The 26,397-nt window shown below is 36.2% G+C and overlaps 1 protein-coding gene across 1 annotated transcript in view; it reads right to left on the reverse strand.

Annotated features, from left to right (window-relative positions):
• Positions 1-22,985, reverse strand: part of LOC129721557 (tubulin beta-3 chain) — a 69,961-nt gene extending 46,976 nt beyond the window's left edge. The window contains exon 1 of the mRNA XM_055674262.1: positions 22,425-22,985. Coding sequence (XP_055530237.1) covers positions 22,425-22,481 — 57 coding nt within the window. The 5' untranslated portion in view covers positions 22,482-22,985. The remainder of the gene's footprint in view (positions 1-22,424) is intronic.
• Between the last annotated feature and the right edge of the window lie 3,412 nt (positions 22,986-26,397).

The raw sequence follows: 26,397 nt of genomic DNA on the forward strand, positions 1-26,397 counted from the left end.
CAAGAGAGCCACTCAACGAGAACGCTATATGATTATCAGACTGGTGCTCCCCATATTTCAGATACGACCCTTATTTTAATCATAGCTTATCACGCTGGAAAGTAGCTGCCCGCATGTGCATGTGTTCGAGAAAATGAGTAATATAATAACCAAACTAATGCCAACTCAAGATCAACTGGTAAACATTCGTTTAATGGCAATTTTTTTTTCAACGCCTTTTCTTCATTCATTGACCTTTTCGCTTGTTTTTGTCGTTCGAACCGACAGCGACAAGTTTGGTGAATTCCCAAAGGTCTCATAACAGATGAAACTACTGGCATTGTGTGTCTATGTTACGTGTTGTCAGCTACTATTAAACTGTGTATAAGCTGTGACCTGATAGGAAATGATTTATTATTTCGAATGATGTGAATAGAAATATAGTCAGAACTCGGAATTATTACCAATTCTTACGGTAGCCGCGGTCCCCGCGGAGGGGCCACGAGGGAAGAATAGTTGCACGCAAGCGGTAAACTTTGGCGGTCCCGCGTTATTGATTCTGAAGAACGACACTCTAATTGACGATGATTGTCTCACCATGGGTGCGATGCGCCAGCAACAGAAGACACGAACTTAGAACAAAAAAGAACATTTCGAAGGAAATGCCACTTCCTTCGCGGTGGCGGCGATTTTCTACGGCATACGTAATTCTGCAGAGGAATGCTACGAAAAGACGCGGGTAGTAACTTGCTTGCCTTGTCCGTTTAGAGAACGGTCGAAGGTGACAGAATAGGTCACCGATTGACTTAACTTTCTGAATCGATCGTGACACATAATGCTGTTATGAGGAGTAGGTTAGCGGATTCAATTTGTTTGGCTGCTATAACTCAAAAAAACAGCTTTTCGGCGCTACCTTTTCAACATTTCCAGGAACGAGTTGTTCAACGAATTTTTCAAAACATAAGAACGGCAAACCGCGTGTGCACACGGCACTTTGTCAACGTTCTAGGAAAGTTTCAAGAACTCGTAGCAGCAATCCCAAAGGATCTAAAAATACCTCCGAACTGCAGCAGCACTCACTGTCTAGCAAATGCGTGCCATGTCAATTTTCACGTTTTCTGTCAATGTTTTTCCTTCGCACCGTGTCGTCGGTGAGTTTCTTCCCGTTAGTGCCAGAACTTTCATTTCAAACGAACTGACAACTTATCAGCCGAAACGCATCTCGATTCAGTCTGATCCCGATGCAACTCGCTCTACTCAGAAAACTCGTACGTTGCAGTTTGCAATGCTAATTATAGACATCACCACACACACTCTGCTGCGACCAGCGACAATTCCAATGAGTGTTTCTCCTTTTTTAATATTCCTGAAGAGTGATAAACCCTGTACGCTGACACCAGAAAGTGCGAAAGATTGGACCATTCAAATGATTACTTTACCAGAAGGCAGTGAAAATAAACTGGAGCCACGCAAACGTTCATCGGCCGCTGACTCATACCCCTCATCTTGTCCATTCCTGTTGCCTTTGAGCAAGATTAAAGTGAACTTAATTGTTTCGAACTGCACGAATTGCTCAATAAGTCCAATCAGACGGTCGAGGAACTTTGGAACGGTTATGACCGTCGGTATGATAAGAACAATTATTTAAGCCATAGACGAATTCACTTCGAATTGAATTAGACTGCTTAATTAATTACTCACTTAAAGTTGGTCAACCAAAACGAAGACACTGAGCATAGCTTGATCTGTGTCGCTGTTGGACCGAAAATAGTTTTCCTCCTAAAATGTTGCTAAACTAAATGCGTCGCACTCGTACGTACCTATAGAGCAGAAAAGTAGAGAAAAAATCATTAGAACAGTGTCTCTTGGTAGGAATCCTCGCGAGAGGATACAACTGATGCATGAAATTAAGAATCGCTATTCAGACAGAGCTACTAGCTAGTAACTATCTATTGCGGCGTGATACGTGTTGAACTTAACGGTTACACATAGATGCTATTCGCAGCAACTGGGTGACGAGTAGAGTTGGAAGCCGGGCGCCAGTCAGACGTGCTAAGCGTTAATCATTATCGTTTCCTGAGCGTGAAAATTACGCTCAGTCAGCCCGACAGCTGACCGACTAGCGACATTTATTATTCATGATCCTTATTACGATTGTTACCCTTGCCCCCCAACTAATGATGAATCAACAGCTGAAACCAAGTATAGTCTGCAGTGGTGGGCACCGCTAACCGCTCAATTGCAACATGGTGCAACATACAACAGCGAGCAAAAGAAATCGCTTAACGTTCCCAGGCGCGAAACGGTATGAGTGGAAGAAAATTAAAGAACGTGGTGAAACTGAACAAAAAGGCGGAGCGTATTTCATATCACCCTTCGGCTGTAAAAGAGTGTTTTTGGTAAAATAAGTTACATTATTTAGGCGAAAGGTGAGCCGGACGGACGGTCCAACATCAATTGCAGCAGCAGCGGGATGCGCCAGTATCAGCTGGCTTTCCGAATTTGCTTTCGGCTCAAAAAAATCATTTGCCTGGTTAGTCACATGTCTCAGCAGCATCGCGGTTCTTTTCTGTGTGTGTCGTAAGAAAGCCTTTATCACCCACTGGCAAAGCAGCACAAAGGCTGCGATTGGCATATCGGATTTTGAACAGCAAACAAAAAAATCAGATTCTGCTCAATGTTTTTTTTTTTTTTAACAAAACGTGATTTAAAAAAAACGAGCATTTAAGTTTTTTTCCATATTAGGCTTTTGGTTAGAAAATTTAATTCCCTATAACTCGTCAGAACAAACCAAAATAGGCACTTTGAAAAAAATTCGGGGGCAAAACATGAAGTGTTATAGTTATCTGAATTGTCTATCTGAAAACCTAATATGATAAACTGAAATGATTTTTTTCAATCTTTTGTTTTTGTTTTAAATATTTTTTTCCAGTGCAGTATCTCAAATCTGTTTTTTTTCTTTTCAATTTTTTCTTTGTTTTTTTTTAATGATTTTTCGACGTGGGACTACGTCTTTGTTTACTATACTGGGATCAGGCTTCGAAATGGTCACGGTAGAACCACTTTTCACTGCGATAATCGTCTTTTTCTTCCTCTGACGCTACCAAGGCTCGCTGTCTGAATACACTCTTAAACAAACATGTCAAATGAGCATCGCCATCACGACGTTATTTTCCTCAAACGTGATTTGACATTTTTTCTAGAAATGAGAATTACGCACGTTGAGTGCGTGTATTCTGGAAATTATTTATACCATTGATCTTGTAATAATATTTCTCAACATAAATTAACGAAGTAGACAGAAACAGGCCGAAATAACATCGCTAAACGATTGACAGTATGCATCTCTTTGGTACGCGAGTGTCGTTTGACTATCTTTTTCTTTCTGTGAGCTGAGCGGCGATGGTTTGGTTGTTTTACATTTACGAGCAAAAGCCGATTGTGACGCACGCTAAGGAAGCGAGATCAAATGAAAATGGTGACCGTTTACAAGCCTGACTGGGATGCATTCTGTAGAATAGGAATCACAACTGGCAAATGTTACGTCAGATTTCAAACGATAATTACAGCCTAACCACATGATGGATAACAATAACCAATATATTGTTATATAGATAAAATGTGTAACAATTTTATAATACATAAAATTGATAAAAAGTTACAAGGAAATTCACGCGAACAATTGACCAATCACACGCGAGCATTCCTTGCACAGACGATGTGAATGGACACCAACCATTCCCTGTGATATTATCTGTATCAATATAAAAAAAAATGGACAGAGTTCCCCCGTCCCAACAGGTTAAGTTTGCTTCCATGAGCTTAGACTAATTTGAAGTCTCGAAGGTAAAGATCTTTCGGAAAATTTTGAAACAAGCCTTTTACTTGAACAATTTCTAAACCTGCTGTCAAAGCATAATAAAAATTGATGTCTTGAAAGAAAACATGCTGGTAAAAGGAACAATACCGTACAGTATAATATACATATTATGTGGAGCAGAGCGCCGCTGGTCTCTCGTCTTCTATCATTGTAGTGGTACACGACTTCTATTTCCGTGAAATCAAAGGAACCTTAAAAAAACATAAACTACTCAACAATAATTGAGCATGTTTGCAACGGTCATAAGATTTTTTTTTTGCATTTTATCTTCAATATTCACTAAATGATCGTGATCAAAAGAGTAGATTTCTGAAAATACAAATTTATATGAGCTTAAAAGCCAGCGAATGCTTCTGAATATTTTGTCGATTCACTAGGATCTATTCAGAATCTTTTGTCACATTTCAACATTGTTAGATGATCTATTTTTGTTTTCAACTTAACAAATAATATTCTTACGTATATTACCTGTCTTCGTTATACAGTGAATGCAATTGTTGGCAAATGAAAAAAACTTGTAAAACAAAAAACAGAAATTAATCATTTCGAACTTTAACTGCCTAGTAATTGTTGATTGCTATGATTTTTCGCTGGAACTTGTTGATAATTCTGTTCAACTTATCTTCTTATATTTCTCTATGAGTGAACCTATGTAACGGCTTCGAAATTATTTTCATAATGAGATTTATATAATAAATTTAATTTGATCAGAGTTTAATAAGACAAAATCATGTATTATGATAACGTAAATATTGTTGGATCTGGTTTATGAGGAAATAGAGTTAATTCTGATTCAGACGCATTGCGACAAAATTCTTGGTGCTTCTTCAATAAAAACGAAACGCTTGTGCCTTGTTAAAGAAATGTTCGCACAAAAAAAACACTACACAATATCGTTAAGTGTAATCGAAGTATTTTCGAGTATTGTGTGTAATTTATGGGGAGTCTGCATATAAATACTAAATCACAGAACGAACGAACTGTTGCTGTCTGCAGATTTGGTACCATTTGTAACTAAAAATCCTTCTAATTACAGAGTTTAGTCCCACGTCACCATTCCATACAACCCTAGGGCTGTATACCTTGTAGTATTTCAGTGCAGGATCTCAAATTTGTTTTTTTTTTGTTATTTTTTCATAAAATTTCAGGAATTTTCCTAAAAGCCATCCCTTCATAATATTTCTCCATCTCATATTTCATCTCATTCAAATATATCGATCTCATTCAAATATATCGATTTGTTCAAAAACATAGCGTTTTTCAAATGTTTATCTAGATAAATTTTTGAAAAACTTTTGAAAAATTAAGTTTAAATAGAGTAAAACCCACTGAGTCACAAAGTTCATTGGATTCTATGACGATGCTGCTAACATCAGGTCGAGTTGGCGCAAAACCCGTCACTTGCATACTATAACATGTCAATATTTATACAACCTCCGAATGAGAAATCTATTTTCTGAAATTAAAAACAATGCAGAAAAACATATGCAAAAAGTGACATCAATAATCGCCTGCTGGGCTAGCACAACCTATATGGCGAAACCATTGGTAGAACAATATCGAAAAAAAAAACAAACTTAAAACTAAAATAATGTTTATAAATAAGGTAAGCCCACATTACCTTGAGGAAATTAATAAATCAATAAAATCCAGTTCCTCTAACAATTTGCAAACATCTGACAAGGAATTTTCCTAATCATCAAAAATTGTTGACAGTCATAATTAAAAACATTTTATTGATGTTTATTATAACACAAGAAGTGTACCGCCAAAACAGGTGTGCAGTTTATAGCAAACTATACATGCGCTTGCGGAATGCTCCTTGTTCCGACGCCATTTTGAACAGAAATGGCCGTGCTTGAACAAAATAAAAAATACTGGCATAAAGAGGAGAGGAAGAGCTTACATATACATTCACTCATTTCTCTCTGAGTCTCAAAAAAATCCAAATTTTTAGTTGTCACTCGTTAATCAAATATAGGGTTACATAGTTTTTCAGATGAGTTCAAACAAAGCTCTTTTATTTTATATACTAACCATACTTTCAGGAACTTATTTATTTAGTTTTTGCTCTTTATTATATCTTATAACAAACGCTCCATGCGGAAAAGTCCTATCCGATTTTTTTGCTCTGATCTAACTTGCTGGACCTATATTTTGAAATCGGCACTTGGGGTAACACTTTCTGAAATAGATTAGCCTAAGAAATCGTATGTTTTCAAACTTTAGTATTTTCGAAAATCTTTCACTTTTGAGCCGTTCGACCGATTTTAAAGCATAAAGCATTGCATTAACTATTTTTTCTTTTCCACACAAACGCTGGTCATGGTGGACATTGAAGATTGAAAAAATCTATCTCCAAAACAAAGGGTTAGGGAAGGAAGGACAAAGCGTCTTTCCATCTCCAACAACTGTTACGGAGAGAAAGGTACTTTGTCACCGTGGTGTAAGTGACGGGTTTTTATGCTCTTATAACCCTTCCCTGTATGCTTAACTCTACTTTTCTTCTTTACCGAGCATCGGCAGTTACTCCTGCTAGTTATCGGCAATTATAATTCCCTGAAGAGGTGTGTTCATTCAACTGTTCGTCGGGTTTGACATTTTTTTGGAACTGAGAATGAACCCACGCTGATCATACCAAGATTCAAACCCATGGCCATTCGCTTGTCAAAACAGACTCTGTAACCTTAAGACTTCGAGCTCCCCTGTTATTCAACGTACGGTTCAATTTTGACGTAGAACTACGTCTCTCAGTTTGGCTACATGAGGATGTAAAATGAAAATCATAAAATCTTTTTCCGTTTTTAAAGATATGTCCAATTTCAAATGCTAATAAATCGGTTAGTTTTCAATAAATTTCCTTCGTTCTTGCAGCAATCGAATTGGAAATTTTCTAAGAATCCGCTCAAATGCAGAAAATTGCAATATGATTGTTCGATCTTTGTACTATTGAAAATTGTCGAACCGTGTGAAAACGCAACATTCGACCTCTGATTGGTCGCTTAATGCTTACTTTCCCAAGCACGGTCGACAGAATTATATACCTAGTAAATCGTAAAATGTAGTAAAATGTACTACTTTGCCTATGAAAGAGCGTGTTCTGCCTAAACTAATCATATTAGTTCTGGACAACGACTACGACAGTTCTTACTTAGCAGTAGCAGCAGTGGTAGCGAATAGCAGCAACATTGGTAGCGGGTAGGGGCAGCGATAGTGGCTCTGCCACTGGCAGAGCTAGGTGGTGCAGCAGCACTTCCTCTAGCAAAAAACTGCCTTTGTACGGTAGCGGACGCATCAGCGCAGAGTTGCAATCAGCTTCATATATGATATTAAATTGAAGTAGTCCTTTTGAGGACTAAATAAATACTTAATTTACGAGTTAATATCTTCGGGTGCCAGAAGCAGTAGTGATGGTGACAGAGATAAGGAGCCACGTGGACAGATTTTTAACGATTCCCCTCCGTGAACAACTGCTCATATAAATTCTAAAAATTTTGTATGGACCGTGGACATTACACCGAACAGTAGCCCAGTACGGGTTCACTAGGGTGCCATGGAAATCAACTTTAGCCGCGTTGAGGCACGATTGAATTGAAATATGACATAAATACTTCTTTCGAGAATACGACACTGTTGAGCCCTACCGCTAAACGAAGCTCGAACACACTATTCATCCATCCAAAATCACTCTTCATCTGAACAAAATGTAATGTTCATAAACATTCCAAATGTTTTTGTACCACATAAATAATAAATTTCAATAAAATTGTATTCTCCGAGGTTCTCCACATAGATTTTTTATCCCACATTGAGCCACAGTTTGATAAAACGAACAGTGAAAAACTCGGTTGTGGAAAGTCGGGAAGAATTTTCTTCACTTTTTTCTTGATAAGAGCAATACCAGCCTGTACAGTTAAAATTGCGTTGGAGAAAAATCTGAATAAAGTCTGGCCCATAATGGGTTAAAGATCAAGTGTTACATAGAATAATTCAACTTAGTCTCTGAAAATAAAAACAATCTTTGAAATTCAAAATTCTTGTACTCAACAATACTTTTTTGTAATCAACGGTGCTGGTATAAATAAAATATGGAATTTACAAACCATTTAACAGAGTGATGATTATTAGCTAATGAAAAATGTTATTAAATGTTTCTATATCGAAATGAAAACACCACATGTGAAAGCAATAACTTCTCCTAGTTATCTTGGTAAAAATGTATACGTATCTGCTCTGCTTGCACGAATTAATTCTTGTCAAGGTGACTAACAAAATAAACCAAGATATAAATCAACCATGTATTGATTTCGCTACAATTATTGAAAGCATCCGATCAATCTTGATTTTTTTTTTCGATGGCCTCATCGCTCTCTGTGGGCGATGTAAAATGTGCGCTTAGCAATCGGTATTTCTGATGACCACATTTCATAGGTAAATAGTACGCACCCAATATCAATTTACACATAAATCATTCTGCACCAGTCGGTTTGTAGTTAGAAAGGCTACAATTACAGCCCGTTAAGTACAGCTCTGCAAAAATACAAATTTTTATTTTCATCAAACATTTTAACTAGTGCGGAAGCCAAGGTTTTAGGGCTTTCCATTCGGTTCAATACTTTTCACACTTTCACTCCCCGGCCCCTAAAATTGTATGTACCTAACTATTTCACTTTCGCGCAAAAAAACCAGCACACCATACCACAGCTGCAAAAAAAAACTATTGCAAATCTCAATTGCTTCTTTTCACGTCCGCACAATCTGCACCTGAGCAGGCATTCCCTGGCTTGGCTACCGGCCAAGATGCTCGTCGGCGGTTGCAGAGGTGATGAACTCTGCAACCCGAGCGCGCTTCATACCGGACGGCAGCTATTGCGAGCTTCAATGGCGAAGGTTTCTTTATTAGGAAGACACGGAATCGTGAAATAAAACTACGGCGAATTTAAATTGCAAACCTGTGCATGGTTTGAACATCTGTCTTGTGAGTGCCGATGAAGGATGAAAGTAATCCCTCTTGGATGATCGATCGAACCGTCCATTGACAGGTCACGACTTAGGGCAGGAAGAAAGTGCTCGAATCCGGTCGAACGAGCGGTCGGTCATCTTTGATGTGTGGTGATAGTTCGTTATTATGAGAAATAATCTGCCCATTTGATGAAGATTAAGAGCTTCATTGCTGTGACAAATTTCGCTGGGTGTTTAATTCCTAGTAGAACGAATCACGAACCTAGCCACACAACTGTTCGGCGAGCTCTCCGTGGAGCTGAACGAGCCAGAAACCAATTTGAGCTTCTTCCTGGAAACAGCATGGTCGGACGCATCTGCTGTCGGTTGGAAAAGTCATTAAACTTGGTGGTCGGCAACGCAGTAATGAGCCGGTAGATCATGATCAGTCAGCTGCTGCTAGAGCTGCCCGCTCGTTGCTGCTGGCGAATAGCGGATATTTTATGAAGCCTGAAATTAAATCTAGCGCGGTTTGTTGGTCTGCCGTCTCGAGACAAATCGGGCATGGATTATTGTTCTTTAGCAAGTTTCGGCACGGAAATTGTACCAAAGGAGTATCGTGTACGCGGAGCAGGCAACAACGCCGGGAAGCGGTTCTCCTATGTCGAACCTCACAGGGGTAGGGGAAACGCTTGAATCAAATCAACAGAGAGATTTAACTATGATATGAATAGCACGGCATGCGATAAAAACGAAAAAAAAACTGAAGACAATCAGTACACATTTTGTTTGATTTGCTTATACAGGTTTGGATTTAATTCGAAATGTACTAGAACTACTCACAAAATAAGTTAGCTTTCTCATTGCTCTCAATTACATTTGCTCATATCTCTCAATTACATTTGCTCTGAAAAGTAATATTTTGCTTCGGAACGAAACGGAACGGTTTTGTGCTCAACGCTGCACAACCTAATCAACACGACAGCGCCTCCACACGTGATATAATAATTTGATTAGCAAATAGCGTTCTTTTTTGGAGGACAATAATAACCCAATTGCCTTTCCACTCGGGTCGGCATCGTGCAATCACGGTGTTTGTCAGCTAATAACCTATATCACTCGGTTTTGCCCAACCGTGCAAAAAATGGCCATATGTGCACCATACATGCGACTACAGAGGCTCAGAGTTGACTTGTTAGTGTCTTTCTGCCAGTCGGTCCACAATAATGGAGCAATTTTCAGCAATGAAACGACCACATGAATCCGCTGCTAATGGCCCATTGTATGCCACAGCCTAGGTGCATCAACACTCCAGCAATTTATTGTTCTTTAGAAGAGCAGCTCTACACTTTCCAGCTAAGATAAGAAGAACAGCTTCCTCGTGTATGACCTGCTTTTGTGGCACTCTTTTTTATCAATCTTATGAAAAAACTACAACACGAATGCACTTGATAGTCGCTCCGCTTTAGTGCATCTTTCTCCACCACTAGAGACATCCGGGTTCCTACGGTCAGCATGTTTATCTCCGATTTGCATTCTTCGCTGGTATGTCATATACCAGCGCCCCACTCAAGAAAAGTAGAATTTTTTCTTCTCATGGTCACTTTATATCTCCAATCGGAAAATGCAGAGTTGCATACAAAGCGAAATGGGAACACATGATTGCTCCGAGGGATTCATTGTGTGGTCCAGGCCAAGTGACGTTCTCTTCGCAAAACAGAAACACATTCATCAACAGTTTTCGAAGCTATACAATTTGCCTTCGGATGACATCAAATGGGCACGCTAGTCCTAACATTCCCAACTCAACAGGGTGTGTCGGTTTTACGTTCGTCCGAACGAGAATTAGGGCTTGGCACCTAGCGATAATAGCGCGGAATAAAAACCAAGCAGCTGAAGTAATTTCTTTCCAAACGAACTTTGTCAGACCAAGTCATACTCATAAAATTTTTCATTTGCCGACTTCCTGCAATGAAAGGTTTTGTGAATTTGACATGCCGAACAAATTGCGACAGAATTGAAAATTATAAAGCTATCATAGCCATAACAGCAGAATTATGACCTCTAATTTATACGTTGTTGCATTATTAGTCAGTGAATGCTTTGGCAGTGCAAAAAAAAACCTGGAAAAAGTCATATTGTTTCCAACGAGCGAAAAACAAATAAAGATCTAAAGGTTTCAAAACTTTCCAACCTTCGATATTTGATGGGAAAGATGAACTTTGAAACATCATTTAGTTTAGTTTTAGTCTTCTTTGCTGGAAAGGAATTTATTGAACGCTCAATGATTCGGATGTTATAATTATTGCCAATTTTTCTTTTTTTTTATCAGAGATGGCTGACCTGATTCCTTAGATCAGTATAAGAAAATCTATCTGCTCTAAGGTTTTGAAATTTCGCAGAACAATCTAAAAATAACAAAGCCAGTTTGATTTCAGATTCTGTGAACAATTTGAACAAAAATATAGGTGACACTATTAAGAATATCTCTCAAACGCTATCAAAATAATCAAAATTGAATGCTTTTGTCAAAACTAATTCTACCCTAACTATATGAAAATGCATTTAAAATCTCTAAAAAAATCTTTTTTTTTCGTAGAAAAACCAAACCAATGACTCATTGTCAAATATTTATAAGTATTTTCAAAGGGTAGACAAATTTTTAAAACCCAAAAGTGATTTTCTCATGCTGGCTTTATATAAAGCATTTAGCTCAAAAACCTTTAGTTGTACAGACAAACTGTCTAAGACTAAATTGTATGAAACGAATGCTGCATTGCACACTTGGCCAGATATGCAACCGGTTTCCGATTTTCTACAGAGTTTCTTGGTATAGCTAGGGCTTCAATTTGAATGCATGAATTAGGCTGCAATTTGGCCACGAAGATGGCGTAGCAATGCTAACTTCTTCACTTACATGCTAGAGGTTTGCAGTTTTCGACAAAGTTGTAGATTATAAAATTTCAAGAAACTGTGTAGAATACACAAAATTTTAATCTGTTCCAGTTTCTAGAGCTACGAGTTTTTGTAAAATTTGTCTGAATTTCACCTTTTCTTGCGATAATCTAAGGAGTTCACTCGAAACAATCCGTAGAAATTTTCCTTCGATAAACTAGGAAAATCCCGTCTTTCCCTGCTCAGCACGGAAGTTTCAAATCGAGTACTTAAATAAAACTTTGACACAAAATTTGAAAAAAATGCACAATTTTGTGAATTGTTATCTCATTGATTGGGAACTGTTCCATTATTCATCTCAGTCCGTATATTCATCTAGAACAATATGAACACACAATTGAAAACAGGAAGAAACGCATATTTTCTAATTAAACCAATCTACTAATCCATGGAATGGATTCTTCTCAGTACACTTTAGATTTCTCATAAAATAGAATCCTCAAAAGCTCACTTGAAGCTCTAAATTTGATATAATAGTCGGGCATTTGGACTCGATAACTCATTTATTCCATTAATCCACCTCAGAAAACAAAATCCGCGCATTGTTCTACACGGCTACAACGAAACTCGTTCAGCAGCCAATTCAAATTTTTTCAACACTAGTGAGCCAGTTTTTGTTATAATCCCTAAACAAAATCACTCACTTCACTAAGAATACTTTAATCTTTGAAATGTTCACCTTAAATTACCTAAAACAAGCTTGAATTAGCAGAAATATATGAGATGAATTTTCACAATTCCTAAATTTCAACTGTATTTATTTTCATCTGTTTTCACTGCGTTGAAAAAAATCAAAAGTTGCCAAATAAGTTTCTTTTAATATGAAAAAATCATACTGAAAATGTTGAATTATTTCGACATAATTGACACAAATCGACAGCACTGCAGTGGTTACCTAGGTTACCAATTTTGCAGCGGATATCTAGGTAACCTACTACGACGGGCTGCGGCAACGTTTATTCATGATAATGTGATTCATTCATGATCAACAGTATGATTAATTTAGGGGCGTCGTGAGATGAATAATTGAGCAGTGATTCAAGTTTTAGGATGGATATAGAGGCGTTGTAAAAAATGGTATGTTTTACAAAATTCAGGATAAATCTAGCTAAGTTTACTAAATATACAATGCTGGGCGATTCCATAAGAGCACGTGAGCGTATTTTGTTTATTTGTTCAATGATTTCGTGCAATTTTGGTGTTTAATCCGTGCATTCTTCGTGAATATCGGCCCAATGAGATGAATAATGGAACAAATACACTATTAGCGAAAAATGTTGTTTTTTAAATTGTTTATAAAAAAAATCTTTATTGTCCGGAATTTTGAAAAATTCAAGATTTAAAGTTTAAAAGCTAACCCAAAAAGATTCTGGGCGTTTGTAAACGAAAAACGTAAGAAGAATAGTTTTCCGTCAATTTTGTTATAAGGGACAGACTTAGCGGTCACTCCTGGTAAAATATGCAGATTGCCACTAAAATATGCCACTTTTCAAGTGTCTTAAAATTATGAAGCTAAAAATCACATCTCGTGCGACCAACATGGATTTTATGCTGGAAGATCAACAGTTACTAACCTCACGGAATTTAGGTCATTTTGCTTAAGAAATATGGAATATGGGGCCCAAATAGACACCATATACACTGATTTGAAAGCGGCGTCCGATCGAGTTGATCATAATTTGCTTCTTTCAAAGATTGAGTGGATGGGAGCTGCACCTAGTCTCGTTAGCTGGGTTAAATCATACTTGATAGATCGCCGATTGTCTGTGAAAATTGGAGTCGCTCAGTCTAACTATTTTACAAATCTCTCTGGTGTTCCACAGGGCAGCAACCTTGGCCCACTGCTTTTCTGATACTTTCGCGAGGGTGTCGACTTCTGTATGCAGATGATTTGAAAATTTATCTAACCGTTAAATCGATCGAGCTTCAAATAATTGATGACATTTTCACTGAATGGTGTGGAATTAAAGAGCTGATCATCAATAAGAACAAATGTTCTGTAATCTCATTCTTTCGTAGAAATAATATGATTAGCTGGAACTACAACATTGGAGGCGAACAGGTGGAGAGAGTGTCTGTGATCAAAGACCTTGGAGTGCATCTTGATCCTTTAGGGCGCACTATTCCGCTGTGATAGCAATAGCTAATCGAAACCTAGGGTTTATAATCAGGATCTCCAAAGAATTTGCAGATCCTCACTGTCTTCGTGCGCTTTACTACTTGCTGGTATCTGACCTGTGTTGAAGTATGCTGCTATGGTATGGAGTCCGTATACTGATGTCTGGACATCAAGGATTGAAGCAGTTCAATCACGTTTTGTACGTTATGCACTTAGGTTTCTTCCATGGAGCAATCCCAATGAAAAAATCGTTGCCGTCTTCTGGGAATGGAATGGAAAGAAGGCGTAAACTGGAAAGAGTATTATTCATACGAAAACTTCTAACTGGCAGTTTAGATTCAGTTCGTATTCTACCGGTGTTAATGTTGATGTTCCACCGTGTAATCCAAGAAGTTTTGATTCCATCAGGTTAGATTTTAGACGTACCGAATATAATCAGAATGAATCTTTACGTGTAATGTGTTCTTTTTTTAACAATGGGTACACCTTATTTCACTTTTCTCTGAGTACAAATAGTTTTAGACAACGATTGTTGCGCACAAATACGTTTGTTTAGTTTGAATTCTATTCATGTAGACCCCGATGTCAGATGAATGTTATTAATAAATAATAAATAAATAAAAATAAATAAATGCTCCTGTTTTTTGGGATATTTTAAAACTAAATTTTGAAAATTTCAGATGCTCTTGAAAATAAGCTTTTTTTGGGGATTATTTGTGTTTCTCCAGCAACAAACATAGATTTATCGAAATTGACGATCAATACAATACAATTTAGTCTTGGACAGCAAAGAGATTGGATGAATAATTTAGAAGTTATTATCGTTCTTTGAGAAAATCAACCGATGAAAATTAATCTCCGTGAACGTGAATATAAGCATATTTTTTGAACTGTTTATTCCTTTTCAAAATAAATTTGTGAGCAATTATTCGTTGAACTAAAATTTAGAGTTTATTTAGATTTTCTTTTGTAGAAAAAAAATTTTTTTCCTCCTCATGAATAGAATTTTTACGAGGCAGTATCTGTTACCTTCAGCTCCATTCTCGGACAGTTTTTCTGTATAAATAAAGGTTTGTGAGCCCCAATAATTTGAAGAAGCCTATGCAAAAGTACATACAAAGCAAAGCAAAGCCTTGGTGCTACATTCCGATTCGAAACTCGACCTTCTGTTTATTATACACAGACTTCGCAGCCAACTGTTAAGTGTACAGGACAATTGCGGGGCCTGCGCTACGATCCTACTAACACTAACAGTCTCTCCCGAGCCGAGACTCAAACAAACGACAACTGGCTTGTTAGGCCAGCATTGTACCTCGAGACCAACTGGGAGGCAAAAGTACATACGACCTATCATAAAATCACTCTTGAGCTTTTAAAAATTTTCCACCCGCAAAAGACACTCACTTTGCTCAGTCAGACACAAATGCAAAGTTCCATTCGAATAAAAAATGGTCGAGCAAACTTTTATGTATTTTTAAATCATTCGATGTGGTCTTGTTCATAAATCAAAACAAAAATGCAGGACCTCTCTTGTAAACTCTTTGAAATTTATTATTGAAATAATGTTCGTTCAACAACTACGGCGAGAATTGCTTTCCATAACAAATAGATCCATCAAAAAGTTCAACATACCAATCAATACGCGCGCAGCTCATTCAGAGAATTAAAGCCCTGTTGTTCGATTTTTTTTTTTTTTGATTCCACAGGATATTTCACATGGAATTTCAAATTTTGAAGAAGAAATTTCTTTTATTTTCGAGATTATTTCCTTAGTTATGTGATTGATTTGGGCCAACTAATCGTCATTCGCTGGAAGTCCGGCAGCTGAAGCACATCGAGAGTTAAAACAGTGCTAAACTGAAGGAAGGCCAAAAACCATCGAAGATGCTGATTGAGGTATTGCACTCATCTCCAAGCGATTGCATGCTTTGGAAATGATTTGAAAACAAGGGTTTGTTATGCTTTGAAGCCAAGGGACGACGATTTTTCGCTTGTGATGGGTGATAAAAAAATGAATTCATTACATCCCCCCCTTAGGAAAGATTATTATACAGACTACTCTGTCATGCTTCTACAACGTTGGTTTGGCCAAACAAACATTCAGTGAATGTTATGTTGTTTATAACAAGGTTTATTTGAAACAAGGTTCATTTGAAAATTATAAAAAAAAAATATCAAAAATTAGGGTGACCCAAATTTTTGTTGAAATCAAGCCTTCATAATGTTTGAAGATAGAAAAAAATGTTCTACAATGTTATACAGGTCGGACTCGATTAACCGGAGTTTTGAAAAATATTTCGCTACGGATTCTCGAATCCTCCGGATAATCGAGCCATTTTTAATTTTTTAATTTTTAATGTATCTCATTTAGAACAGTGAGTTTTCTATTATAGTATGTTGTAAAAACCAAATAAAATAAATCAAAACTACCATTTGAAAGACAGCTTTTGCTTCGAGATATTAAAGGAAATATTTTTCAGGAAATGTAATAGATTTGATTTGATTTAGGTATTTGGTATTTATTTGTTTTATTATCTTGAATATTAGGAAGAAGAATTGAGGTACTACATATACAGACCCTGTTCGATTTTGACAACACTCATGATTTTTTCTCTATTTCTTAAGTGACCTATAACGACCTAGACGCTTGATATGACCACTAATGGACTACTTTGCGGATTTTAAACCGTTATTAATTTCGCTTGATGAGTTTTAGCTCAATATCCAGGAGTATCCGGAACACCACCAAAACAGGCCAGCTTGTGGTTCTAAGTACTTCATTGATCATGGCCATTATATTACAGAAATATGTTCCGGCCATAAATTCGAAACCGGTTGACCAATAGTGGTTGTCCTCATCGGCAACTAAAAACCATAATACCTCGCTTTTGGAGGCTGTTCAGTAAGAATTGGTTGAAGGAACGACGAGAAAACTGCTAAAAACGAACTACCTAAACAGAACGGAGCATGGTTGTTACAATTTTGAGCAACCCCGAAACTCCCAATGAGCCGGAAGACAAAAGTACATTATAGAAATACAGAAGAAAAAAAATACTCCGGATAATCGTGCCATTTTCTCCGGAAAATCGAGCCCCGGATAATCGGGCCCCCGAATAATCGAGTCTCCGGATAATCGAGTCCGATCTGTAGCAATATTAATTCGAAGCAATTTTGTCGGAAGAACTTTTTTCTATCTTTGAAAATAACCAGTAGGGTGCCAATCACTTATCTGGAAAAAAGTAACCAGAAAATTAAAAAAAACCCTACGCAAAATGTTCACCTACCCAAAAAAATCCCTCGATCGAACTTAAAACGGGATGACGCAAAGCGATTGAAATTTGACCTCGAGAAAGTCGAAAAATCATCAAAATCATGAAGTATTTCTTCAGATGATGCCAGATTCATGCATTTTTGAGCTATCTGGGGCAAAAAAAAAATTCTTGAAAACCGACATTTCATGCACTCTAGGGCGCCAATCATCGTATGGAAAAAAAGTGACCAGAAAATTTAAAAAAAAAACCTACACAAAATGTTCACCTGCTCGAAAAAACACCCTATGCAAAATTTCAGCTCAATCGGACTTGAAATGGGGTGCGCAAAGCGATTGAAGTTTGGCTTTTTTGAAAACCGAAAAATCAAAATATTTTTTTGATGCCAAATGACTTAAAAACGCATGAAACGTCGAGAATTGGTGTCAACTGAAAAAAAGTTTTTTTTTTTGCAAAAATTTACTCTCTGGGACTTTTCAATTGTGGAAGGCGGAGTTCAAAATGTTTAGAATTTATCTTTTGAAATTGATCACTAGTCTCTCGAAATAGCTTGTATAATGATATACACTATAACTAGCATCGAATACATTATGTTTCATTAGGGTGGTTCATTTATTCGACATAGAGTGGTTCATAATATTGTGTAAAAATGAGTATAAAATGAAAAAAATCACTTTTCACTGAATACCAATAAAAAAATTCCTGAAAATATAATATTCGTTATATCATTGTCGTTAGGGTGGCAATGTTGAATTGGAAAAATTATAAGTAAAATGGCAAAATATTACAAAACAAATTTACAAAATGTATCAAACTACTCTGTGCAAAAAAAAAATATCTCAATCAAAATTAAGATTGTATCCGTGGAAAATGTTGAATACTTTCATGTCATATGCAAAATCACACACTGGAGGTACATGGAATTTCAATATTTGAAAAATGTTTTCGATTCCAAGTGTCTTAAACTTTTAAATGAAACGGTGGAAACTGATGGAATATGTTATATTACTTTGTTTGAAAAATCTACTCTCTAAGACACTTGCACTCGTCTTTCGAATGTTGTACCTTGTACCAGACAATTTATTCGTTTTATTTACCACAATAATGTCCTTTGCCAACACTTGATTGAACACACAGTGCTCTTGCTTATATAATCGGACAAAAGACTGTATCGATGTTATTCAGTGATAATGAGAGTATAGGGATCTCAATCAGATACGCAACACAATTGACTCGTTGTTTCTGGGTTTGCGTCGTTTTGACAGTTCGACCATAAATTTTCTGTCAAGTTTACATCATCAGAACGTGAACGTGCCCATTGGCTGAAACTTTACATAGACGTTTTCATAGGTAAAATATGCCATTTTGTGCTATTGGTTTAATCTATAGAAACACAACTTTTGAAAAGCTATTGGAAAATGCTATTTCGGATAGATATTGATGATTGCAAAAATTTTTAGAGCCAACACGGTTCGTTTGAGCGGTGTGACATGTTCGGCAAAGTTGTAGATAATTGTTTTGTTTTTGAAAAAAAAATATACACTCTAAAAACAAATTACTAATTTAAAATGAATAAAAGAAAAATATAAATTATTTATCGAAAACAGCTCATTTAAAAACTGATTTTTTTATAAAAACTACGAAAGTTTACCTGAACAACGAACCCGGTTATGGAGAAATCAGAAAAAAAAGTTATATTTTTTAAATTAATTTTTTTTTTCACAGGGTACATTTTTTTGGATGAACGAAGTTATTATTTACAACTTTGCCAGATATACTATGCCAATCAAATAAACCGTTTTGACTGTAGAAATATTCTTGATTCCTCATAGAGTGCTCTATTGGAAATTAAAAATATGTCTACAGTCGAAATGGCATAGTGTCTTCGGCAAAGTTGTAGATAATATTTTGTCCTTCCAAAAAAAATATGCCTTAAAAAAAATAATTGGAAATATTTTATTTTTTTCAAAAAAAAATTTTTTTTTTTTTTAAAATGACAACTTATTTTCTTGATTTCTATATGATCGAACTGGTTTCATTGTTTTGGTAATCTTTCGTAGGTTTTATTAAAAAAATCAAGTTTTTAAAAAAAATGAGCCCTTTTGAATAATTAATTTTTAATCTTTCTTCTAACTTTTGAATGAATGATTTTTTGAGTGTAATTTTTTTAGAAAGACGGAACTATTATCTACAACTTTGTCGAAGACGTTACACCAATCAAACGAACCGAAGTGTTTTTTTTATTTTATACTCATTTTTCACAATATTATGAACCACCCTATGCCGAATAAATGAACCACCCTAATGAAACATAATGTAATCGATGCTAGTTATAATGTATATCATTATACAAGCTATTTCGAGAGACTAGTGATCAATTTCAAAAGATAAATTCTAAACATTTTGAACTCCGCCTTCCACAATTGAAAAAACCCAGTCCCAGAGAGTAAATTTTTGCAAAAAAAATTTTTTCAGATGACACCAATTCTCGACGTTTCATGCGTTTCTAAGTCATTTGGCATCAAAAAAAAATTTTCGAAAACCGAAATTTCACGTACCACCCCCCCACCCCCCTTGGGTGATTTTTCGGTTTTCAAAAAAGCCAAACTTCAATCGCTTTGCGCCACCCCATTTTAAGTCCGATTGAGCTGAAATTTTTCATAGGGTGTTTTTTCGAGCAGGTGAACATTTTGTATAGAGTTTTTTTTTTGAAATTCGAGATGAGCATTTTGGCTGGCACCCTAATGCACTCCTTTAGGTTAACTTTTGGATTTTTAAAGGCCAAAATTGAATCGCTATTAAGTCAGATTGAGCTGAAATTTCGCACAGGGTGTTTTTTCGGGCCAGTGGAAATGTTTTATAGGGTTTCTCAAAATGACCATTTTGGTTGGCACCCTAATAACCAGTTTAGATTTAAAAAAAACCTTTTTTCTTTAATTTTTTTATTTCATTTTTTGCATCAAAACTGCCCCTTTGAACGGCTTTTAGAGCTTTCTAAGACAAACAGTTTTCACGAACGACATTGTAAATATATCAATTCCACCCAAAATAATTGATATTTTTTATCAAAAAACATGCCTTTTTCATTTGCTTTTCATTCTTTTTGAAGCAGACATGAAAAATATCTCTTAGTCTCTATTTCAAGGGCATATTTTACTTTTAATATGGGGAAATTTTTAAAAACATATAATTTTGGTATTATTCAATATTTGAGTAAATTCAATTTAAAGACATTACAAAAATTATAATAATTTTTATGATTTTTTTGCATTTGAAAGCACAAAGATTTGATTTCTCTGGTTCTTTTCTTTCTAAAACTAGAAACAATTAGGTACTTTTAATTTGATTCAAAAAGACCGAATCTCAGCAACTGGTTTCGAAGTTATGAATTTTTGAAAATAAAATATATCAAAAAAACTCGTTTTTATGGTCACCCTATTTCGGGGCTGGTTGCCCTAACGACCCTGCAAAAATATACGGGTTTGATTATTTTCTACGATGATCAATCCCTGCAATTTTGAGCACAATGAAGCACTTTGAGACCAGGTCTGAAATAGGGTGATCATAAAAAACTAAAAAAAAATTAAAATATATTATAGCCAAAATCTTATTACTCACGAACCAGTTGCTCGATTTTAGATCTTTCTAAATCGAATTAAAGGTAATTGTTTCTCGTTTTAAGAAAAAATACCAAGAACCAAATCTTTGTGATTTTTAATGCAAAAAATTTTAAATTATTATAATTTTTGTCATAATTTTAAATTAAATTCACTCAAACACAAAACAAAATTCTTCATATATAGAGTCAAATTAAGACTAAAAGATATTTCATATACATACTAGCAAACAAATGAAAAAGGCTTATTTTTTATAAAAAACATCAATAACTTTACGTCGAATCGAGATATTCCCAATATTATCATTGCAAATTGTTTGTCTTAAAAAGCCCTAAAACTGGTTCAAAGGCAGATTTGATGTGAAAATTGAAATTAAAAGCTAGAGCAAGAAAATTTTATTCAATTTAAATCATTACAAAGATAAAAAAAAATATTTTTTCTACAGAATTACTTCAAATTAACGGTGCTACAACATTGTAGAACAATTTTTTCAGCAAAAATTAAGGTCACACTAATTTTTGATATTATTGGTTTCTTAACCGAAACGATATCAACTTCAACTGATGTAATGAACGAAAGTACTGCGCCAAAATGGTCAAAATACGATAAGAGGCACGAGCAAATGATTCTACCACATGACAACGCTCGGCCTCATACTGCCAAAATCGTTAAAACTTTCAAAAAACGCTGAAATGGGAAGTCCTACCTCATTCACCATATCCTACAAATATTCCGCCGACCGGTTATTACTTGTTCCGTTCGATGACACATGCTCATGACCTCAAAAGGCAAACACAAGCGGTGGGCAAAACAATGAACGATTTATGGATAACTATTTTGTCAAAATAGGAAAACAGTGAGAACTTACTTGTCCAAATAATCATTAATTTTAGTGATACAATAACATGTGATAGATACTTCAAAACCAAGAACGAGCCATTTGGATTGAACCGAATTTTTCTTTTAACCACAAAATAACATGAAGCGTCAGTTCATTATTCCTTGACTCCAAACTAGATTAAACAAATATTTCCCCCTAAATCTCACGTATCACAAGCGAAACATTTTCGTTTATCATATCACCATCACTGCGACCAAAATGCAGGGCATTCACCCTACTCGGCCGATGTTCAATCAGCGCAATCAGCTACCGTAAGAGCTTTGTGCGCCCGATCCCGCATGAACTATCGATAAATATTACGATCTGTGTACGTATCAGCTAGCGAGAAGCAAAGTGCTTTCATTCACTTCCGCTACCATGTTTTCGAACAGCTCCCGTTATCAAAGTTAGTAGATTTTTTCCATTTTCTCGTGCCACTTGTACAGTGTTATCACAAATCGCGTTGCAGCTGGCTGCAGACCTTTGCGGGCATGCGTTACGCTCTATTAGGCCTTATCGCAGCAAGAAAAAAAGAAAACATTCACTCTCTTTTGTTTCGACAGTCGAACAATCTCGGACGATGTGGTCATAGCCAAGATTTCCAGAGAAATTAGCAATCGCTGGTACTGTGATTCACTTTGTTTCAATAATTCCACCCCATTGAGTCATTTGAATCTCCTGCTAACATTTACACACAGATTACACTGATAAGGATTACTAATGCCGATAACGGGTATGGTCATGACCAATTCGAGCGCATCCGCAAGGACAAACAATTGCTTACCTTAGCACCAATCTGGTTTCCGCACTGGCCGGCCTGCAGATGAACGATTTCTCTCATTTTGAGTGGTGATCAAAATTCGGCAACTTTTCAAACCAAATCGAAACTCTCCTTAGAAGACTCGTGTCAACACGCGCACTGCACTTTACTGACTGACGATTTGAATCACTAGGATGTCAACTCTTGGCTACTGTTCCCAGTTAGGCACTAGAATTCCCTCCGACTGCGTGGTAGAGAAAATTTTGACAGCACAACTTTCTTCACAGAAGAAAACTCGAGAAACAATCCGTTCGATTCGGCGCTCGGCACTCGTGTGACCAACTTGACTACTTAGCAGCTTAGTTTTGCTTTCTCTCTTTCCCCCGGGGGTCCGTCTATCCGACTGACGACGAGGCGAACCAGTGGTGAAGCAAGACGGTGAAAAGATGACCACGTATATACCGATGGAAAATAGATGCAATCAGCAGCCAATTTTCCCGTAGCACACAAAATGTTGTAACAAACTTTACGAGCAACAAGGCGCAACCGTTCACAGCAACGTGCAAGCAGCAACTGATTCCAATTTCAAATTCAAATGAAATTTTATCATACTGCAACCATGAACGTGGCTTAGAACATAGAGCAATGCCAAGATGAACAGCAAGAAGTGGTGAAATGAAAATGTGTATATACTAGACGAATAACAGTACGACAACAGAAAGCAGGAGCAAGCACTCTCTCGCACTCTCGGCCAGCGTTGAAGTTCATTTGCATTGCCGGCCGGCACAATGTTGCTACTGATCATCACACATACCACCCATCGGAGTTACTCCCGCTTCCCGACACTCAGCTGAGCCGCCTCATGCAGTGAGAGAGCGTGCGTTGCGTTACGTTGCATATGCTGGGGGCCTGGCTCAGACTCAAACAGACAGCATCGCAATTCACGTGATTCCTCGGGACGATCATGATCGGCAACGCACGTCTAGCCCGTTTTACTCCACACTGTGCGATAATATACAGCCAGAATCATATTGGAGGTTGACTTGACGCTCAACGTTGTCCATGTTACTTTATTTGCGGATTTTTTGTGTTAAAATTATCATGTTTTCGATACCAAATTTCGATATCGGAATGTCTGAAGTTAGCAGCATTTTTAGAAATTGTGTCTGAAGGATAATTTGTGAAACCGAAATTTGTGTTATTTTATTCTAAATGTCAACTGTTTTTGAAATAGTTTTTGGCCATTTCTGAGTGCTTGTCATGATGTTTAGTTACAATATATATTTTATGACATATACGCGCCATACTTGATTTCTTTTTTGATTTCAGAACCGCCCGCCCTATGTAACGATAAGTATCGTTTAATATGCTTCCCCTTTTTAAAATTACATAACACTTAACACCCTCCCGCACCTCAAATTTTCAATTTTGAGCAAATATCACAGTAACGTTTTCACTCAGAAGACTTTAACTAAAAAAAAATACAAAATTCTATCAACACAAAATACAAATAACATATTTTGATACGATTTTGTATTTCTCCATATGAAAAAAGTGAATCTGAATAAGTTTCAATAACAAATTCTGAAATAAAGTCGTTCTGACACAAATCTAACAAAATTTTCGTCTCTATTAAATCCTGTTATTTCTAGCAATAGTTGTTATTATAATGTTTTATATACTATCTTAATTCGTTAGAAATCTGATACTTTAGTAACAAAGTTTGATATGGGTTTAATACTAGTGGAATCATTTCTGTTATAATTTCTGTTATTTTAACACCTAACGGGACCAAATTTAAAACACAATCTGACAGATTTTCCCATAACAACTAACAGCTTCTGCTACTTTTTTTTTTTTTTTTTGAACGGGTTACTATCTCAACTACCCCTCTCTATAAAATGTGACAAAAATAACACAAACTTAAATTTTAGAACCACGTTATTCTATAATGTTCAATATTGTGTCTCTGATGAATGAGTTTATCAAAGATTAAAAACATTTTTAAGGATAGATTGGTTAGTTAATTTAAAATATTCAAAAGTTTGAAATAACACTGCGGAGAATTTTTAAATCGATACAATTATAGAGTGTATTTCAAATCTCATGTGCAAGGAGGGGTCAATTTATACTCTGTAAACTTCATTGTGTGAAAACAGAAAAATCATGAAAAACTAATAACGTCAAAGTCGGATTTCAAAAAAATTTAAAAACTTCTCAAGTATTGTGGACGTAATTCAAAAATATTTTTGATAGTTCCGAGCTATCGTAATTTTTTGTTAAAAAAGGGTTTTTAAAGTTGATGCCACACCGCTGATGCGTAATGTCAACGGTTCATACCTTTTTTTTTAGAATTTGGGGAAACTGCTCCATTATTCATCTCATTAAGCCGATATTCACGAAGAATGCACGGATTAAACACCACATTTTCACGAAATCATTGAACAAATAAACAAAATACACTCACGTGCTCTTATGGAATCATTTAGCATTGTATATTTAGTAAACTTAGCTAGATTTATCCTAAATTTTGTAAAACAAACCATTTTTCACAACGCTTCCATATCCATCTCAAAATTGGGCAGTGGCCCAATTATTCATCTCACGACGCCCCTATATTCATCATACTGTTACTCATGAATGAATCACATTATCATGAATGAACGTAGCCGCAGCCCGTCGTAGTAGGTTACCTAGATATCCGCTGCAGTTGTTTACGTGCAAAATTAGTAACCTAGGTAACCACTACAGTGCTGTAGATTTATGTCAATTATGTCGGAATAATTCAACATTTTCAGTATGATTTTTTCGTATTAACAGAAACTGATTTGCCAACTTTTGATTTTCTTCAACGCAGTGAAAACAGATGAAAATACATACAGTTGGAATTTAGGAATTGTAGAATTTCATCTCATATATTCTGCTAATTCAAGCTTGTTTTTTGGAAATTCGAGGTGAACATTTCAAAGATTGAAGTATTCTTAGTGTAGTGAGTGTTTTTGTTTAGTGATTAAAATAAAAAGTGGTCCACTAGTGATGGAAAAAACTCTGGTTGGCTGCTGAACGAGTTCCGTTGTAGCCGTATAGAACAATGCGCGGATTTTGTTTTCTGAGGTAGGTGATTGAATTAAATGAGTTTTCGAGTGCAGATGCCCGGCTATAATATCAAATTTAGAGCTTTTAAGTGAGTTTTTGATGATTCTACTTTATGAGAAATCTAAAGTGAACTAAGAAGAATCCTTTCCATGGATTAACAGATTGAGATGAATATATGGGCTAAGATGAATAATGGAGCAGTTCCCCTATATGGGCAGTTGTCCACGGAGGAGGGGGGGGGTCAAAATTGCTAAAAGTCTGTCCACGTGGAATGTGGATGGCCCCTTAGTTGGGAATTAGAAAAATATAGCAGTGAAAAAAGAAGCCAGAGAAGTAAGTGTAAAATTAGGGTAAAAACAAATTTTAGTCCTCCTTGAAAGTGCCTATCTACATTTTTTTCTCCAAACGTCACTGCGACCAAAGACATTTGATCTATTTTGATATTGCCTAAATATTTTCTGTACTCCGAATTTCATATTAGGTTTTACCCTTCCGCTTCAACTGCTTACTGCTCTACTACACCGAGCCTTTTTCCATCCTACCATTATCGCTAGATTGCAAACGACTGGGGAGATTTCATTTAAAGGGTTATATCTACCAAAAAAAAATTTCCGCCATTTATTTTTATTGGCCTAAAGCATGCTAAAACTATCCAAGAATCAAAATCTACATCGCCCAAGTACTGATCTAAACTCAAAGTTCGTTTAAATCAATTTTTACCGAACAACTTTTATATTCCAAAAACACATTTTTCGTTTAATTTGACGATGCTCGTTTTTCTTTTTATTTCGAGGCTTTGTAAACTAGCAGAAGTTACCTACAATCGTTATCGTGTTTCAAATTTGAAGTATAGAGGTCTCTGCATCAAAATTCGACCGTTATAGCGTCTCTACAGAAGTGT

The sequence above is a fragment of the Wyeomyia smithii genome, chromosome 2, assembly GCF_029784165.1.
Source record: "Wyeomyia smithii strain HCP4-BCI-WySm-NY-G18 chromosome 2, ASM2978416v1, whole genome shotgun sequence".
Classification (NCBI taxonomy): Eukaryota; Metazoa; Arthropoda; class Insecta; order Diptera; family Culicidae; genus Wyeomyia; species Wyeomyia smithii.